This window comes from Ranitomeya imitator, chromosome 6 (assembly GCF_032444005.1).
Source record: "Ranitomeya imitator isolate aRanImi1 chromosome 6, aRanImi1.pri, whole genome shotgun sequence".
Lineage (NCBI taxonomy): Eukaryota > Metazoa > Chordata > Amphibia > Anura > Dendrobatidae > Ranitomeya > Ranitomeya imitator.
Window position 1 is genome coordinate 508677721 of NC_091287.1, and position 20822 is coordinate 508698542.

General features: G+C 42.4%; 1 protein-coding gene across 1 annotated transcript in view; it reads right to left on the bottom strand.

Moving 5' to 3' along the window:
- The window catches only part of ANGPT1 (angiopoietin 1), a 435569-nt gene that overhangs the window by 136680 nt on the left and 278067 nt on the right, over window positions 1–20822 (bottom strand). Inside the window, exon 4 of the mRNA XM_069731774.1 lies at window positions 13250–13482. Coding sequence (XP_069587875.1) covers window positions 13250–13482 — 233 coding nt within the window. The remainder of the gene's footprint in view (window positions 1–13249; window positions 13483–20822) is intronic.

Here is a 20822-nt window from a genome sequence, read left to right on the forward strand (position 1 = left end):
TGCAGGATAGAGAGGACCCCACTGACCATAAGAGCTTACACTCTACAGGAGAGAGAGGACCCCACTGACCATAAGAGCTTATACTCTTCAGGAGAGAGAGAGGACCCCACTGACCATAAGAGCTTACACTCTACAAGACAGAGAGGACCCCACTGACCATAAGAGCTTACACTCTTCAGGAGAGAGAGAGGACCCCACTAACCATAAGAGCTTACACACTTCAGGAGAGAGAGAAGACCCCACTGACCATAAGAGCTTACACTCTACAGGAGAGAGAGAAGACCCCACTGTCCATAAGAGCTTATACTCTACAGGAGAGATAGAGGACCCCACTGACCATAAGAGCTTACACTCTACAGGAGAGATAGAGGACCCCGCTGATCATAAGAACTTACACTCCACAGGACAAAGAGGGAGAAAGAGAAGGGGAGCCATTCACTAAAAGGATTGAGAAATCTACTGGACAAATGATAAAATTCTGACTGCTTTTAACCACCACTAGAGGGAGTCTCGTACTGTTCACAGTTTATTTATTGAATTCTATAATGAAATCGCATGCACTAAACTAATTAGCTCCCCCTAGTGGGGGTATATGTATCCAGAATTTTAATAATTTATTTTTTTCTCTTTTCAGCGGATTTAGAGCTTGTGTGTCATGGAGATCGTGGATCTCAAATCCCTATAATGGTATATTATAAATTGAATCAGTGCATATTAAAACAAGGTCATCTCAAAGTTATCAGAATGAATTAAAAATCCATAAATAGTCCATCCAGCTGTGCTGAATGAGCTCCAGTTTGTACATTAATCTTAGATCTTTAAACAATATAATCTGATTTGGGGATGCAACGACATTGCTTACAATGAAACCCCTCATGAGAATCTATAATAAAATGTGGATGTTCTGAGCTGACATGAGTCAACACTGCCTGGTGGGAAAGTAAAAGAGCATTTCAATAGCAATGGAGCAGATAATTGTAAGCTGTCACGTATCCCAACGCGCTATGGCCCTCAATAGCTAATAAGTGAGTCTGGTCACACAGAAGCCTATGCAGATGGAAGGGGAAAACGTACTATGAAATGACATACTACCTCGATAAACAATCTGTTCATGTTACTCCATTTGACATTTTATTTGTATTTTAATTTTTTGGTTTAAAACCATAAAAAAATAACTGCAAAGCAAAATAAAAAAATAAATAATTATACTTGTAACTGTAATGCTCGATTTCATCATTTACCATTGTGTCTTTTAAACTGTTTGTCAAAAGACCCCCCCCCCCCGACTTCATTCATGTGTATTGGGTGCCATGACGGCACACCTGAAGGCTGTATAGCCATACTCCTATATCCAGATGTGATGCGTGGCATTAACCCCAACATTTCCTGTCATTTTCATTCATGTGTATTTTTCACGCCATTCTGATTTGATTCTGTGGTCGACAAAGGGAGAATGTTTGTCAACACAGGCTTATTGTCGTATGTGACAGGTCAAGGTTTCGCTGACAGAACTCTGACATCCTTAGCATTGTTTTGGGGCTTCATCTTGAGTTTCAGACGTTCTCCATGGTATTAACTAAACCAAAGGTTCCCAACGTTATTATGATGGGGAACAACAAAAGTCCTCTTTCTAAAATCTCCTTAAAGATAATAACCACATTTTCTTGAAAAACAATAAAAAAAATTAATTGTAAACCTACGCATGCTAAAACTTTGACACCGATTCTTCAAGACTGGAATTCTGTACACCAGTCTTGATGAAGAGTGCAGCTGGTGTTAGATTTGCAGCGAGCTTCCACAAGATATGTACTCACAAGATGTACTGTATATATATATATATATATATATATATATAGATGAGAAAAGGAAAACGGCACTACCAAATGAAAAAAAGTCCAATAAAAAAAGAAACAAAAAGAAAAAAGAAGAAAATACCCGCACTGCTGCCTTTCGCGATCATCTATCAGCGTGCCTAATGCTGCTATGCCAGTGCCAATACCATCTAGTCCACAGACGGGCGCTCAGGGTGCATAACCAAAAAGTGTATGAAATCCAGAAAAAAAGAAAAAAAGAAGGTTTGCACTCACCCAGCCCGGTAAAACAATAAAGTCTTAATTAGGACATGTGCCAAATGGACAAGGAGATCATGAAGACCACAGGATGACAGCTGTTTCGTGCACACATCGCTTCCACAGATCCCGATATGTATATATATATATATATATATATATATATATATATATATATACTAGATGATGGCCTAATTTTAACGCATCGGGTATTCTAGAATATGTATAGTAGTATATGGCACAGGCCACGTAGTATATAGCACAGCCCACGTAGTAGATAGCACAGCCCACATAGTATATAACACAGCCCACATAGTATATAACACAGCCCACATAGTATATAACACAGCCACGTAGCATATTGCCCAGCCACGCAGTATATTGCACAGCCACGTAGTATATAGCACAGAGACGTAGTATATAACACAGCCACTTAGTAGATAACACAGGCCACGCATTATATTGCCCAGCCAAGTAGTATATAACACAGCCACGTATATTGCCCAGTCATGCAGTATATTGCACAGCCATGTAGTATATAGCACAGGCCACATCGTATATAGCACAGAGATGTAGTATATCACACAGGCCACGCAGTATATAACACAGGCCATGCAGTATATAACACAGGCCACACAGTATATAACACAGCCCACTCAGTATATAACACAGCCCACGTAGTATAAAGCAATGTGGGCACCATATCCCTGTTAAAAAAATGAATTGAAATAAAAAATAGTTATATACTCACCTTCCGTCATCCCCCGGATCCAGCCCAGGCATTTAGCGATGATCCTTGCGACGCTCCGGTCGCAAGAATGCATTGAGGCAGTAACATGTGATGATGTAGCGGTCTCGCGAGACCGCTACACGTCATCTCTGGTCATTGCTGAAATGCATTCTTGGGACCGGAGCGTCGCGAGGAGCGGGAAAGGCGCCGGAAGGTGAGAATATAATGTTTTTTTATTTTTTCTATTATTTTTTAACATTATATGTTTTTACTATTGATGCTGCATAGGCAGCATCAATAGTAAAAAGTTGGTCATACAGGGTTAGTAGCAGCGTTAACGGACTGCGTTATGCCGTGGTGTAACGTAGTCCATTTAACTGACTGCTAACACCCTATGTGGCCGCTGACTGGAGGGGAGTGTGGAGGGGCACTGACTGGAGGGGAGAAGGGAGGGGCCAAATCAGTGATCCGAGATTTCCACGATGGACAGACAGAAGTACCCCTTAGGCAATTATATATATAGATATATATGCACACAAGTATATATAGGCAGACACAGTCTATATACGTAAAGCATGGGGCTTTATTTTCAGCCAAAAATGTAACAAACAGTAAAGAAACCAAAACATCAAAGACTTGCCCATCTAGGTGTTAGCTAACATAGCATACCCCTGACTCACGCTTCCAGGGATGTATGCCGGTGTTGGCTCTCCAGCCATTCATCATTTAGCACATTTAACTGCTGTGCATATCCTCCTCAGAAACACACCATATCAGCCAGGAGGCTGTAACCCTGTGAAGCTTTTCCTTCAGCTTTTTCTGTGTCTCTAATAACCTCTCTCAGCGAAGTTGGCTAAGTCTCCAGCAAAACCTGTACTGGAGAGGGACTGGGAGTGATGAGTCTCACCACTAAATCCTCCTAATCACTCCAATAACTTGCTTGGAAGTATCATAAATAATATTAGGCACCGGGATTCTCCCGCTGCATGGGGTGGATCCCAAGCCTTGCCTGCATCGGCAGTCTCCCATTCAGCTTTGGCCTCTGTGGGTGCTGCTGAGCATAGACGTTGGTCCCAGCATCTTGCTCAGGCTCGAAATATTTGTCTGTTTACTGTTAGCTCTTCAGAAAGTCCAGAAATCACCATACTGAGCATGCTCGTGATGTGGCGATGTCTCATTGGTGGTCGGTGATCAGCTGCTCTTTGATGTGACAGCTCTGGATTGGCCTGCATGCAAGGTCTTGTCTGACTGGACATGAGCTGAACATATAAAAGGGTCTCAGAGGCGCACACGGGCACACTAGTGTCAGTCATGTTACATGTGTGTATGAGTCATTGCAACAGTGTGGTCTAAGTCAGCATGTGCTCAGGGTCGAAGGTAAGCTGTTAGAATTCTGGCACCTCCGGAGAAGAGTTTGTTTGAGTGAATTCATGGCTGGCGTTTAGCCATTAAAATTCCGGCACCTCCGGAGAGGAATTGGCTGAGTGTTTTGGCTGGCTGTGTGACGACTGTTTGCTATTTACCCCGTGTACGGGTTTCAATCTCCTGTGAGGTTAACAGGGATCGTGTCTAGCGCCATACCTGCTCTGTTACTGTGTGCAAGTGAAACAGCTCTACTGCAGAGCATCTTTTCCATTACTGTGTGCGAGTTACACAGTCTCGTGTGCTATTCACTGAGTGACTTGTAACTCAGTGCGAGCTAGCCATCGCTTGCTGTGTGTTCAGCCAGTGTTCATATTAGCTGCAGGTTAACATCTCTGCACGGCGGACCCCGGGTTGCGATTGCACTATATCATTATATTTATTTAGTGCAATCCGCCAACCCTAATAAATAAAACAGCTCAGCACCTAAGCTGCTATACCAAACAGTACTACCCGTCTTTTAATTTTTCGTCCAGCTTAACTTTCTGGGAGAGATATTCCGTTCAGTATCTTCACTCTCAGTCGCCTATATATATATTGTGGAATGTCGGCTCACTTGTTGCTCCCTGAGGTAGACAAAGGAACACTTTATGTTAAAGTCTCTGGGTGGTTTATTACTTCGTGAACCATAAAGCCCAAAATAGTAACAAAAACAGCCTTTCTAGCACAAATAAAAATAAAAAGTCCATACAAAGTCCTTTCCAGTTTGGCTCTAGCCTTCTGGTATAAACAGGCATGGCAGCTCTTTCTCTTGAGCTTCAGCCTGAAGGCTTCCTTCCTCCAAAACAACACAGCCAGGAAAAAACCCTGGCTGGACATTTAACTTCCTCCAACCACACTCTTGAGGTGGAGATAAGGTGAGTACAACCTTTGTGACGCACCTTCCCTCACATACGGCGCCAGTGACCCTGTCACAATATATTTATGCACTCCAATTTATGCCTCTTTTATGGCACCAATTATGATAAATTTTTCCGCAGCACTCTGTCACCCCTCTCCCAGAAAAGTTTTGCCCACTTTTCATAGAGTTGCTTTAGCTGGCCTTTACTGGCGTAAAAATACAAAAATTTGGAAAACTTTAAAATTATTTAAAGCAGTTTTAAGTCAGAATTAAACTGCTTGATGAATCAGTGTCTTAAAAAAATGTAATAAAAAAAACAAACAAATTCCCCTATATTTAGTGGCGGTGTGAAAAGTAAAATTGCAAGTGCAGTAATAGTACATTGTAGGGTACTACTGATATCCATATGCAATGGGGGGGAGGGTTCTGGTGTTAGCCCCCCATCCACCCGGTCATAGTTTTGGGCATCAGGGGTCTCCGCTCTGAATTCCAAGCTGTGTATTCTTAAACCATGAAAATGGTAAAGGAAAGCTTCTTACTGTAAGATTAGCGTTCATGTAAATCAAACAAGAAAGGAAACGCTCAAGGAAGTTTGGTGCTGACATTTTATAGGGTTATAATGGTTTCCAGGATATGACAGAACTAGTAATCATGTAACTAGCTAGCAGTATAAAGCGAGGACATGGCTGTGCTATAAAGAGGGCACGTGGTGGAATTATAGAGGGTGCATGTGGCTCCAGTATAGAGGGTGCATGTGACTGCACTATAGAGGGGGCATATGGGTGCACTATATAGGGGCTAAGGGGCATAAGACTGTATTATAAAGGATCATATGGCTGCAATATAAAGGAGACATGTGACTGCACTATAAAAGAGGGCAAATAGCTGTTTATAGGGGATTATATGTATGCAGTATAAAGGGTTTTATGGCGGCAATATAAAGGGGGTATGTGGCTGCACCGTAGAAGGGGTGCATGGTTCTACTGTACAGGGGGCATATGATTGTAGGGTAAAGGAGGCATGTGGCTGCAGTATAACAGGGGCAAGTGCACTTTAGGGGGGTAAGTGAGTGCACTATGGGGGGGTGAGTGCACTATGAAGAGGGCAAATCTTTTACAATATATATAGAACCACTGTTGCGCACACTGTTATGGGGGTACTATGTAGCCAAGTTTCCAAATAACAAGATTAGGCAGACGGGACATGTCCACAAGAGTCCTTTTAATGGCTGGTATTACTTGTGGTAAGAGCTTGCAGATATACAGGGTGGGCTAGGGTCCAGTAGATTGCATGGGTCAGAGCCCTTTTTAGAACTAGTTGGTCAGTCACTTACAAGGTGGTCTTGTACTTATCTCACACAGCCCGGAATATGGATGATATGATTCAGTATTAGATACTTTATTAGGGACCTAATCTCTAAACAACCAGCTCTATCCTCACCTACTGTATCCTCACCCATCCCTTGTAGATTGTGAGCCCTCGCGGGCAGGGTCCTCTCTCCTCCTGTACCAGTTATGACTTGTATTGTTTAAGATTATTGTACTTGTTTTTATTATGTATAGCCCTCCTCACATGTAAAGCGCCATGAAATAAATGGCGCAATAATAATAATAATAATAATAATAATAATAATAAATGAAAATGAGAGTCTAAACTAGGTACCCCTTGGAAAGTATAATATGTAAGTCATAACTGGATCCTCGTCCGTTTATGACTGCTATGTGCATTGGATATTGGGCGCAGATCGGCTGTTCTAGATAAAGGGACTGAGTCTGACTAAAAAATATTTTGTGGTTTTATGAATAAGAAAAATAATACAAAACATTCCTTTGGACCCAAGGAATAAAATGTGTAAAGTCAGCCCAGCCATTTCACAGGCCATAATATAAACAATAAATCACCGCCTCGTCCCTACACTGTGTCCACAAGAAGACCTCTCCAGAAGAAGCGTGGAGACCCTCATACTTGGACTGAGACCAAATTCACATTTCATTTTGTCTTCACTCTTGCTATGTTTGTGAAACTCTGACCATCTTGAGGGACCTCTTGGTTTTGAAGGGGCACTTCACCTAAATTCCATCCTCTTTCTACTTCCATTGCTTTTAAATTCAAGCTATTAGTACCAGTTTACAGTTGTTTAGACTACGAAGAGGATCACGGTAATATTCCTACTGGTGACGCTCAACGTGAGGCCAGAAAAATGCCCGATGATTGCTATAGTATCTAAATGGGACTGTTCACATTTATCAGTCTGATTCTCCTGCCGGACTCTAGGATACATACATTTGGTAGTTTAATAAGAAGTAAGGGACAAAGAGAAAGGAGCGTAACTCCCGACTACACAGGGTTTGTTGTCTGTCACTATGAAGGAAAAACATAAAAATGGGCAACGTTTAGGTATACGTTGACACTGCGGCAACCTAACAGACAAAACCTAAGATAAAAAAAAATGAACAAATACCCTGCAGTAAATAAATAAATAATAATAGTACATGAAAATAACATAGGGTACTTAATTGACTCTGTTTTGATCAAAAAGCATAACAGGTGTACCCATTAGTCCTATCTCTAGCATTAAACCTCATCGCCATGTGTCAGCAGACCTCAATGTAGATGATGTATTTATCAATAAATGTTAAAAGCCTTCTAAATATTTATAAATAACCATAAAAACATCTAAAACCACTATCTATTATCTATCATCTATCTATCATCTATCTCACATATATCTATTACCTATCTATTATCTATTATATATATATTATCTATTTATCTATTATCTATTATCTATCTATTATTTAATCTATTATCTATCATCTTTCTATTATTTATCTATTATCTATCATCTATCTCATATCTATCTATTACCTATCTATCATCTATCTGTCATCTATTTATTATCTATCCATCTATCTATCTATCTATCTATCTACTATCTATTATCTATCTATCATCTATCTCACATATATCTATTACCAATCTATTATCTATTATATATATTATCTATCTATCTATCTATCTATCTATCTATCTATCTATCTATCTATCTATCTATCTATCTATCTATTATCCATTATCTATTATGTCTCTATCATCTATCTATCTATCTATCTATCTATCTATCTATCTATCTATCTATCTATCTATCTATCTATCTATCTATCTATATCTATATCTATCTCTATCTCTATCTATATCTATCTATCTATATCTATATCTATCTATCTATTTATCATCTATCTATCTATCTATCTATATATCTCTATCTATCTATCTATCTATCTATCTATCTATCTATCTATCATCTATCTATCTATATCTATCTATCTATCTATCTATTATCTATCATTTATCTATCTATCTATCTATCTATCTATCTATCTATCTATCTATATCTATATCTATCTATCTATGTATCATCTATCTATATATCTATCTATCTATCTATCATCTATCTATATTTATCTATCATCTATATCTATCTATTATCTATCTATCTATCTATTATCTATCTATCTATCTATCATCTATCTTACATATATCTATTACCTATCTATTATCTATTATCTATTATCTATCTATCTATCTATCTATCTATCTATCTATCTATCTATCTATCTATCTATCTATCTATCTATCTCTCCTTCTATCCATCCATCATGTATCTGTTTGCTTTATTTCTATCTAAATCTTCTGGAGGCAGGAAGATTTCTGTCTGTGACCTCAGCTTTCAGTCATTTCTTTCGGTAGTGCGGCTTGCGATGCCTGTTTATACAAATTGCTCCCATAGACAATCACATGCATTGTTGTTGACCAGCAGCCTATAACGGTTACAGAACTAATGCCCTATAAACGTTTGTGGGGTGTTTCATCATGGTTTGATTGAATGAATCTATCACTGTGACAGGAGAAAATGAGCAATTTGCTTTTATCAAATGCAATGTAAAACACATGGTAATACTTTCATAAGCGAGTTGGATGAGTTCCTAGAACAAAAGATGTCGAAGAACTGGCTACTTGCGTCTGCTGAGTTATTGTTTTTTAGGTGGTGACCTGGAGATATTATTTTTACTACGTTATATGGCATATCTTATTTATAATTCTTTATTTCTTGAGATAAGGGGGTATATGAATTTATGCAATTGACCTAAGGTTAGTCGAAATAAATCGTGCAGCTCTAGTCTGTTCTCTCATATGTAATATGCATTATTGCTTTGGATGTATTACAAATGCTAAGAACAAGTCAGCGTGAAATATATATATAAGATATGAGGATGCAGGTCAAATAAGGAGGAAGATCATCATACACAGGGCATGAATGCTGAGGCCCGGGGTTAATGATCTTTCTGAACTGAAAGAGGTGAAAAAGTTGCTCAATTTGGACAAAAATGTTAACAAGGTATACTCCAAGAATCAGTTCCAAGCTATGAAAATAAGTGTTTAACTACCACACAGCACTCCCACAGGTAATTAAATTATTACATTGATTCTATTTACCTATAAAGACTGTTATTCATAGAAAATTGAATCAATTTGATGCAAATTGAGCCCATGTTGAAATTTTAGGAATTTGGTGAAACATACTCATCTTACACTTAGACATCTTACACATTGCAGAAGATTGCATCACCAGATAGCCTGACCTTGGGTATGGTCAGATGGGCTTCCCCATAAAGTTAGCATATCACATGCTATAGCACAGCCAATCAGGAGGAACAATCATAGCCAGTATAAAAACACAGGCAGGAAATGCAGCAGCCATTTTGTAGTGACTCCGGATAGTAAGAGGATGTCAGAGCTCACAGTTTTACCATAGCGATAATTAGAAAAAGCCATAAAACGATGAAGAAAATGTACAAATAGTACATCAATAAAGATTAGTGTGAAAAGAAAAGAAAATATTTTCCGCAAATCATATTTCTTGTAAAATCCAGCAAAGCTGGCAAATTGAATTTCAAAAGATTCACTTTCTTTATTTTCCATATAATGCATTGAGCATCAGGTCTTTCTTAACTTCAGTTGTTTCTCAGCTATACAATACATAGTGATTCAGATGGCTGACAGCATTATTATCTGACAATTTTTGGAATGTCATCACATCTTTAAATGATGGTAAACAGGATGCCCCAATACCAAAATGTCTGGATAGTGCACATCAGGAAGCTGGTGGAACAGCTAAGCTTCAGCGTCCACTACCATTCCACTTTGATGGAGACCACAAAGAAATCCATAGCTTCATAAACCAGTGCCAGATCCACGTCACTCTACATGCTCATCCTTAACTTTTGGACCAGACCAAGATTACATTCATGATTTCTATTCTGTCCGAATGAGCCCTGGCTTGGGCAAAAACTATTTGGGAGCATGATGGTGCAGAGATTCACAATACTCGGAGATGCTTGGAGATGTTCCTGGCAGGATTCGAGGAACCTGGCCACATCTCGTCTTCTGCTTAATCCCTGCTGACTCTAATACAGGGCACAGATACCATGGCTCAGTATGCCTTAAGCTTCCACACCCTCTCGGCAAAGCTGATCTGGAATGCAGAGACCTTCTGGCAGAGTCTTTTGAGTCGAATTAAGGATGAGCTAGCATTCAGAGACCTAATATCTTCAATGGATGAGATTATACATCTCCCTACTAACATTGATCTCACTTTCCATGAATAAGCTCTTGAACAAGCTCAAGAAATGGCTCAAGTGTCTTCTTTTGCTTAGGAACTTCTCAGGTTGGCTTCAACCTTTCAGTGTCCTTGCTGCCGCAAGTTACACCTGATATAGAGCCAATGAAGGTAGAGATAGCCAGAGACTATGTAAAAGAGTGACAGCAAATGTATCATGACAATGTGTGCATGTACCGTGGTTGCAAAGGCCATTATGATCATCGGTGCCGAGTGAAGCCCAGAGAGGGTTGGTTGGAAAGGTGAGCTTAGGTAGGAGAGATAGATCTCCAAATCTGGTGACCAAAGTTAATCTATCCTGGCAGGAAAGATCCCTTTTTGTGGCAGCACATATGGATTATGGCTCTGTGGGCAACTTCATCCATATGGATCTGGTCCATCATCTTCAGCTCCCTACACAACAGCTGGATCACCCCTTGTCAAAGGCAAACTCCAGGCAAAACTTATGAGTTATATCATGCTGCCAGTCACCCTGCAGATTGGAACTCAGCATTCTGAAGCATTCTGAAAATAAATTATTTTTATGTGATACCTAAGTCTGTAAACCCATTTTTTACATTTCTCCCATGTCTGCGTTGAAATTTGCTTGTTGTTGACTGGTCCACCGGTGAGGTGCTTCAATGGAGATCATATTGTGTTAACAACTGCCTTGCCAAGATTGGGCCCAAAATTACACCTTCTATGCCATGTATTGTCTTGATCCTTCAATATCACTGATTAGGAGGAGGAACCACAACACATATCTTACCCAGCTAGGGTTGGGGAATTGGCTCCTTATTTTCAAATGGACATTTGCCTGAGTAAAATCTTTGTTCCTTCGGCCAGGAGGAGATGTCTGTCTAGGGGACACATATCCAAGCTGATCAGCTATGTGGGCACACGCGAGTCCTCCAGAAACAAGCCTGCTGGGTCTCTTTTGCATCTGTTGCAGAGAGTTTGAGAGTTTGCCAAAAACAACTGCAACCCTGTCATTCTGGAGAACAGTATCTGACTGTCTGGCTGAAAAAGGAGGAGGGGGCTCATAAGGGGGAGGTGGTACTGTCACAGCAGTAACTGGCAGGGGTCCCTCCACCGTGCTACTCATTGCATTCTCGGCCTTGTTTGTCCTCAGTTCATGCAGCACTTCCAGCTCTGCTACATATCTCTGATGTTTCAACAGGGCTATAGGGGGACGCGGCCAGATCCTGTAGGAATTTAACCCTGCTGTGTGCTGCAGGGTTTGTATTCCCCAGCCAATCACCAACCAGCAGGTGCTAAATCAGGCAGCGCCGTCCTCCACACCTGACCTGAACTTAGGTTCCAGTTCACTGTTAGCATCTAGTTCCCTGTATTCGCCTATTCCTGTTTTGTCTCACCTGTTAATGACCTGGCTTGCTTTTTAGTTTGTCCTGATTGGCTACGAAGTCTGTACCTGCGCTGCCTGACAACCTCGGGCCATCTGACTACTCTTCTGTTTCCCCCTCCTGTAACTCTTATCCGCATTTCTGACCCTCCGGTCAGCTGCTGCAGTCCCGGGGACTGCCCCGGGGTGGTGCCTCGTGTCTACAGATAGCTCAGCCTATCTTCATCATCAGAGGCTATAGTGAATACCTTGTAGACACTTAGCCATGCCCCTTCAGGCTAAGTCCGACCAGTGGCGCAGTGGATCCACACCCACCAGTGTTATGCTTTGAGGTCTACTATTTCTTCTGATGTGGCAGTAAAACATTACTGTAAAATTTCTGTAGTAGAAGGGGAACCACCGAACCTCATATTTCATTATGTGCGCATATACTGATATATTAATTACATTTCTTAGTTCATACATCATATGCATCAGTGTTAGCCTAAGGTCACACAACTGTTTCTATCTCATCTGAGAAAATTGGTTTTATTATACTAATCACATTTTAATCAGAGTTTGATCAGAGTGGGATCCAATTTTCTCAAAGGTGGAAAGAAAAAAGTACGTTTTTCTACATTTTATATATTGTCCGTTAATGAAAAGCTATTATTTTTTCCATGGATCGATTGAGTTGAATGGTTGAGAAAGTTTGGACATATGCACGACCCCATAGAATAATATGGGGAAGAGTGCCCTAAAATGACAGCTAGCACTCATCTGATTTTTTACAGTTGTGTGCAAGCGTCATTTGTCTGATGGAGGAGTGAAGAAGCAAATAATGGATATTAAGATATTATTATTATTATTATTATTATTAAGATATTGCCCCTGTTTAATTTTTTGATATATGAGGGATGCAAGGACAACCTTCAATGATTTTACTTTTTCAACCCTGGGAATATTTTCCATTAAAAATCCTTTCTGAAATCGTAACTAAGATTTTCCTGACTTTGCTGCCCTGGCAATATGTCCAAGGCAAGATAGAGTAGTTTATTGGCACCTCCCTAAGGCACATGTCCCACTACAGCCAAGGATAGGCAGTCTAGGACTTATTATGTGCAAATCCCAAATATGCAACCGCTAGACCTTCTGCTGTAACATCCAAAACCGAATTGTTACTGACCTCCTTCTTTTGAGCAGAGTTTGACAAGGTTGTGCACAGTGTCCATCAGCTCCATCTGCTGCTTCTGTAACATGCTGTTGTTAGTGGTGGCTTTGCTCAGCTGCTTCTCCAGCTCTTGGATGATGTAGTTCTGTCTGGACACCAGACCTTGTAATGTTTCCTTCTCTATCTTCAGTGTATCCAGTTCAATCTTATGTCTGACTTCCATTTCCAAAATTTTGTTCTCCAGCAAACTGTTTAAAAGAATAATAATATTGTAATGTATGGGAAAGAAAAGAGATGGAAAAAAGTATTGCTTAAAAGGTAGTATGGGATTAGAAAACATGGCTGTTTTCTTCCAAAAATAGTGCCACATTTGCCCACAGGTTGTGTGTGATTTTGCAGCTCAACTTCATTTGCTTTGATGGAACTGAGTCGCGACACCAGACACAACTAGTGGACAGGTGTGATGCAGCCATGTTTTTCTAATCATGGTAAATCCCTTCAAGCACCACCATCAATATAAAACTGGAGATGCCTATTGTATTTTGACAGTTCAAGGTCTAGCGAAGACCTCCAGGACTGTTCCTTATCAACAGCTGTTAAGACATATTCTACAAGTGGTTCTATTGTTGAGAGCTCCCCAAATTTGCTTTCTTTGAAGAACCCCTTTTATTTGTTACACGGTCATTAAAGGAAACATGGCCATGTTTTTTTTACAAATTCTTTAAAACGAATCTGTCAGTAAGATCAACCTTCCTATGCCGTCTATTTTGGCCAAGTAGGTAATTGTTAGCTGAATACAATGATACCACGACCTCTGTGATCTGATGTCTTATTCCAGAGAAATCCACATTTTTCTCATTATGTAAATGAGCTGTTAAGATCTATGGGCAGGACATAGATCTCCCTGAGAATCTGCCTCCAGAACTTATTTTAAATGATAGTGGGTGTTACCAGTGTGAGACATGTAATGACTGACCGTCTGTTCTCCTGGTCTACACATCTCACTCTAGTACCATCCTTTTTTATTTAAAATAAGCTTTGGAGGTAGATTCTCAGGGAGATCTCTGTCCATCCCATAGATCTTAACAGCTCATTTATATATTTAGATAAATGTGGATTTCTCGGAAACTATTCATCATATCGCAGATATAAAGGTATAATTTTAATCAACTTTCTATGACCTGTATGTCCATATAGACAGCATAGGAGGATTGATCCTACTGACAGATTCCCTTTAAAGAGGTTTTCCCCTCATAGCATTGTCATGGCGGTCAGCTAGGAAATACCATTCCCCTAGAATTTGTCAGAGTAGCATCTAGAAGTTTCTCTTAAAATGAATGTGTGACCGTGTTGAGGACCACAGACCACCACAGCCCAGGTTGCAGATATCTTCTCTGGCCAATAGAATAGATCAGAAGCTCAGGGTACCACTTTATAGTACTGGTTATATGTCTTACTCATTAGAGGCAGTAAGATAAAAGAGTTGTCAGAAAAGTCTGGCTGCTTTCTTCTAGAAACAGGGCCACACTTGACCTGCCTACGGCGTATGTCTGGTTCTATTACACTGAATGAGAGGAGCTGCAAAATCATGTCCCTCTAATCATTGACAACTTCTCAGTATGTTTCTGACTGGAATGTAAAAGACTCTTTTATTTTAGACCTTGAATTTATTTCTTGGATTGGAAGCTCTTTTCCTTCGATTCCAAGTTCAATGTTTTAGGTTCCCCTGGGTCCTATTAGTTTCCTGGCTTTGTTATCATCCTCTATTATGTTTTCTAGAATTTGATAATTACAACACAATCCATATTACCTTTCATTCCTGAAGTTACAAAACGTGCCTTGTAAGATTCTCACCGACCGCTACTTCTTGGAGCCAACTCCAATGGCATCAGTCAGAGGACCGTCACAGCAGTCTGTGAAGTGGTGACACCCCGTAACTTTTCTACATGATCGCTCACCCTTCCTCCCTTATTTCACATACAGTATCAAAACCAGCTGTTTTATTCCCAGCCCTGTCGGGGCTTTGCTTTATGCCTTTCAATCTCTCTGCTCTGGAGTGGGTACTTTTCCTGAAGAGATCCCTGTGGTTTATGAAGACTAACAGGCATTACAGCTCCATGTGCTACTTTCTCTTTCTTTGGTCACCCTGTAAAGGTATTTCTTAACTAAATGATACATGTCAATATTTTTCACCATTTTACGCCTTTTGCAAGGTGAAACATCTGTCCCCTCGGGCTCTGCAATAGCCAAAACACAAAATAATGGTTTTGCCTTGAGAAGTTCAGCAAGTTGACCATAATTGATTATATTTGTCTCTGATCTGAAAAGTTTATCAATATTTGATCTTACAAGATCCCAATAAAAGTGGATCTGTCACCTGATTTCACCTTACTAACTGCATGCATATATCTTAGACCTGGTGTACTTACTTTGCAATTCATGCAGGAATGACTATATTATTATTTTTCAAAGTTCAAACTCAATCAATGTCCACCTGGCCTGATTGACAGATCCTCAGTGTCCCTCCTTCCTGCTGCTGTTCAATTTCCACTCACCTATCATTATTGACAGCTTCTCAGTGCATCTTCTCCCTGCTACTGTTGAATCTCCACTCACCTAGCCTAAAATACAGCTCCTCAGAATCCTTCCTTCACGCTTCTGTTGAAACTAGTCTCACCTAGTCTTACTGACTCCTGTGTTGTTGTTGTTTTTTTTCCCTCTGTTTTTGGTTTCTGATTTAAAGTGTTCAAAGCTATTTTTTTTTCTTTCTTCCTCTTTCCCACTGTTTTATGGCCTTGTTCAGCATTGGTTGGTTACCCTGCATAGTAACGCCTGCTAGGGCCTTATGCTAATTGGTTAATTGCTTATTGGGACCATTTGGATCCCGAATCTAGCAGTCACTTCATTTCATATATATTTAGTCTGGCTGGGATAGGACGCGTGCGGGGTCGCGTGTGCAACAGATATTAAGTGCAACAGTATAAAGTGCTTGGCAGTTAGACAATGGCAGTTGGACAGGGCAGGAGACAGGTAAAGTGCATAAGTTTTCCAAACAATCATGCTTCTTTGTCAGTCATAATACATTATGCATTGATCATATCAATCTGCTTCTTATTTGCTTTTACTTCTGCTTTCTCACAACGCACCCGCTCTTTAACACATTCTGGGCACTCTCTCTATATCCACCCCTCCCTTCTCCCCTCTCCCATGAATAACTCTGAGGCTCTACTAACATTTCTTACCCATTCCAAACCAGCCACTACCGCCATGCAGCACTCAAAACGTTCATGCAAATCATCCCACCACCTGCTCTTTCTGTTTTTTCTCCTTCTACTAGTTGCAGGTGACATCTCCCCAAACCCTGGACCTCCCTCCACCAGCATACATTACTCTCCTGCAGCTACATATAGAAACCCTGCTAATCTTATTAACATTCAGTGCATGACTTCTCCTATTGCTTTCCACTGTGCTCTCTGGAATGCACGGTCTGTGTGTAACAAACTAACTTACATTCACGATCTTTTCCTCTCTAATTCCACCAGGCCTGAGAACAGACGGGTGGAGGTGCTAACTTCTTCATTCAACCTCTCACAATTTACTAATTCTCCTACGCATAAGGACGGGAATATTCTGGACCTGGTTTTCTCCCGTCCCGGATAGCTGCACAACTTTACTAACTCCACTCTCCCGCTCTCGGACCACAACCTTCTTTCCTTTTCTGTCAAGAATTGTCTCCTCACTCAGGACACCCCCACTTACCACACTTATCGGAATACACGTACCATTAACACCCAGCAGCTTATGGACAACCTCCACACATCTTTAGCCCCCATCTCCTCCCTCTCCTGCCCAGCATTGTCACACTTCAATATTACACTGAAGAATGCCCTGGATGAAGCAGCACCTTCTACACGCAGAAAGACCCGACACAGACAACGGCAGCCCTGGCACACTATGCAAACACGCTTTCTTCAGCGTTGCTCAAGGTGTGCAGAGCGGCAGTGGAGAAAATCTCTCTTAGCAGAAGACTTCATCCACTACAAGTTCATGGTCAAAACCTATAACTCTGCCCTTTCTCTGGCCAAACAATCATACTTCACCACCCTCATCAGCTCACTATCCAACAACCCAAAACGACTTTTTGAAACCTTAAACTCCCTCCTGAAACCTAAAGTACAGGCCCCCATCTCCAATCTCAGTGGTGAGGATCTGGCCACTTATTTCCTAGAAAAAAATCAACCACATCCACCAGGATATCTCAGCCCAATCTCCTCAGTGCCTGGATCCCCTTCCCTGCCGCACCTCAAGCTCATTAGACATCTTTGTGTTTCAGAAGATGTTTCAGTTCTGCTTGGCCTACAACCTGCAATAGTGACCCCATTCCTTCACCTCTCCTGCAGTCTCTCTCACCAGTGGTCACCACTCACCTGACTAAAATATTTAACCTCTCTCTTTCTTCAGGTATCTTTCCCTCCTCATTTAAGCATGCCATCATTACCTCTTTACTTAAAAAGCCATCCTTGGACGAGAACTGCACGGCTAACTACAGAGCTGTCTCTAACCTTTCCTTCATCTCTAAACTCCTGGAACGCTTGGTCCACTCCCGTCTAATCCGCTATCTCTCGGATAACTCTTCTTGACCCCTTACAATCTGGTTTCTGCTCTTCACACTCCACTGAAACTGCCCTCACTAAAGTCTCTAATGATCTAATAACAGCTAAATCCAAAGGTCATTGCTCTCTGCTGATTCTCCTGGATCTATCTGCCGCATTTGATACTGTGGATCCCCAGCTCCTTCTCACTATGCTCCGCTCCATAGGCCTCAAGGACACAGCCCTCTCCTGGTTCTCCTCCTACCTCTCTGACCGCTCCTTCACTGTATCTTTTGCCGGCTCCTCTTCCTCTCCTTGTCCCCTTACTATCGGGGTTCCGCAGGGCTCAGTCCTAGACCCCTCCTTTTCTCTCTATACACTGCCCCTATTGGACAAACAATCAGCAGATTTGGGTTCCAGTACCATCTCTATGCTGACGACACCCAATTATACACTTCTTCCCCTGACATCACCCCTACCCTAATTCAAAATACCAAGGATTGTCTGTCTGCTGTCTCTAACATCATGTCCTCCCTCTATCTGAAACTAAATCTCTCCAAAACTGAACTACTTGTGTTTCTCCCTTCTACTAACCTCACTCTTCCCAACATCGAAAATACCCTGGAGGGTTCAACCATAACTTCCAAGCAGCATGCCCGCTGTCTTGGGGTCATATTCGACACTCTGTCTATTGCCCTACACATGCCCTCCATTCTACAAATGACCAAAGACTAACATCCCCCGTAATCCGAACCCCGCACATCCGTCTCCAAGACTTCTCTCGTGCTGTGCCAGCTCTCTGGAATGCACTTCCCCAGACGATCAGACTGATACCTATCCCCGACCTATTCAAGCGCGCTTTAACCCCTTCCCGACCTGTGACACAGCGTATGCGTCATGAAAGTCGGTGCCAATCCGACCTGTGACGCATATGCTGTGTCACAGAAAGATCGCGTCCCTGCTGGCCGGGTGAAAGGGTTAACTCCCATTTCACCCGATCTGCAGGGACAGGGGGAGTGGTAGTTTAGCCCAGGGGGGGTGGCTTCACCCCCTCGTGGCTACGATCGCTCTGATTGGCTGTTGAAAGTGAAACTGCCAATCAGAGCGATTTGTAATATTTCACCTAAAAAAATGGTGAAATATTACAATCCAGCCATGGCCGATGCTGCAATATCATCGGCCATGGCTGGAAATACTAATGTGCCCCCACCCCACCCCTCCGATCGCCCCCCCAGCCCCCCGATCTGTGGTCCGCTCCCCTCCGTCCTGTGCTCCGCTCCCCCGTCCTCCTGCCCGCTCCCCCCGTGCTCCAATCACACCCCCCCGTGCTCCAATCAAACCCCCCCGCACTCCGATCCCCCCCCGTGCTCCGAACCACCCCCCCTGCACACCGATCCACCCCCCCTGCACACCGATCCACCCGCCCGCACACCGATCACTCTCCCCCATGCTCCGATCCCTCCCCCCCCGTGCTCCGACGCCCCCCCGTGCCCTGATCTCCCCCCCCTGTGCCCTGATCTCCCCCCCTTATACTTACCGATCCTGGCGGGGTCCCGTCCGTCTTCTTCCCCGAGCGCCGCCATGTTCCAAAATGGCGGGCGCATGCGCAGTGCGCCCGCCGAATCTGCCGGCCGGCAGATTCGTTCCAATGTGAATTTTGATCACTGTGATATAATCTATCACAGTGGTCAAAATAAAAAAACAGTAAATGACCCCCCCCATTTGTCCCCCATAGATAGGGACAATAATAAAATAAAGAATTTTTTTTTTTTTTCACTAAGGTTGGAGTTAGAACTAGGGTTAGGGTTAGGGGTAGGGTTAGGGGTAGGGTTAGGGTTAGGGGTAGGGTTAGGGGTAGGGTTAGGGGTAGGGTTAGGGGTAGGGTTAGGGGTAGGGTTAGGGGTAGGGGTAGGGTTAGGGGTAGGGTTAGGGTTTCGGTATGTGCACACGTATTCTGGTCCTCTGCGGATTTTTCCGCAGCGGATTTGATAAATCCGCAGTGCTAAACCGCTGCGGATTTATGGCAGATTTACCGCGGTTTTTCTGCGCATTTCACTGCGGTTTTACAACTGCGATTTTCTATTGGAGCAGTTGTAAAACCGCTGTGGAATCCGCAGAAAGAAGTGACATGCTGCGGAATGTAAACCGCTGCGTTTCCGTGCAGTTTTTCCGCAGCATGTGTACAGCGATTTTTGTTTCCCATAGGTTTACATTGAAATGTAAACTCATGGGAAACTGCTGCGGATCCGCAGCGTTTTCCGAAGCGTGTGCACATACCTTTAGAATTAGGCTATGTGCACACGGTGCGGATTTGGCTGCGGATCCGCAGCGGATTGGCCGCTGCGGATCCGCAGCAGTGTTCCATCAGGTTTACAGTACCATGTAAACCTATGGAAAACCAAATCCGCTGTGCCCATGGTGCGGAAAATACCGCACGGAAACGCTGCGTTGTATTTTCCGCAGCATGTCAATTCTTTGTGCGGATTCCGCAGCGTTTTACACCTATTCCTCAATAGGAATCCGCAGGTGAAATCCGCAGTAAATCCGCAGGTAAAACGCAGTGCCTTTTACCCGCGGATTTTTCAAAAATGGTGCGGAAAAATCTCACACGAATCCGCAACGTGGGTACATAGCCTTAGGGTTAGGGTTGGGTTGGAATTAGGGTTGTGGTTAGGGTTAGGGGTGTGTTGGGGTTAGGGTTGTGATTAGGGGTGTGTTGCGGTTAGGGTTGTGGTTAGGGTTACGGCTACAGTTGGGATAAGGGTTAGGGGTGTGTTGGCGTTAGAATTGAGGGGTTTCCACTGTTTAGGCACATCAGGGGTCTCCAAACGCAACATGGCGCCACCATTGATTCCAGCCAATCTTTCATTCAAAAAGTCAAATGGTGCTCCTTCCCTTCCGAGCCCCGACGTGTGCCCAAACAGTGGTTTACCCCCACATATGGGGTATCAGTGTACTCAGGACAAACTGGGCAACAATTACTGGGGTCCAATTTC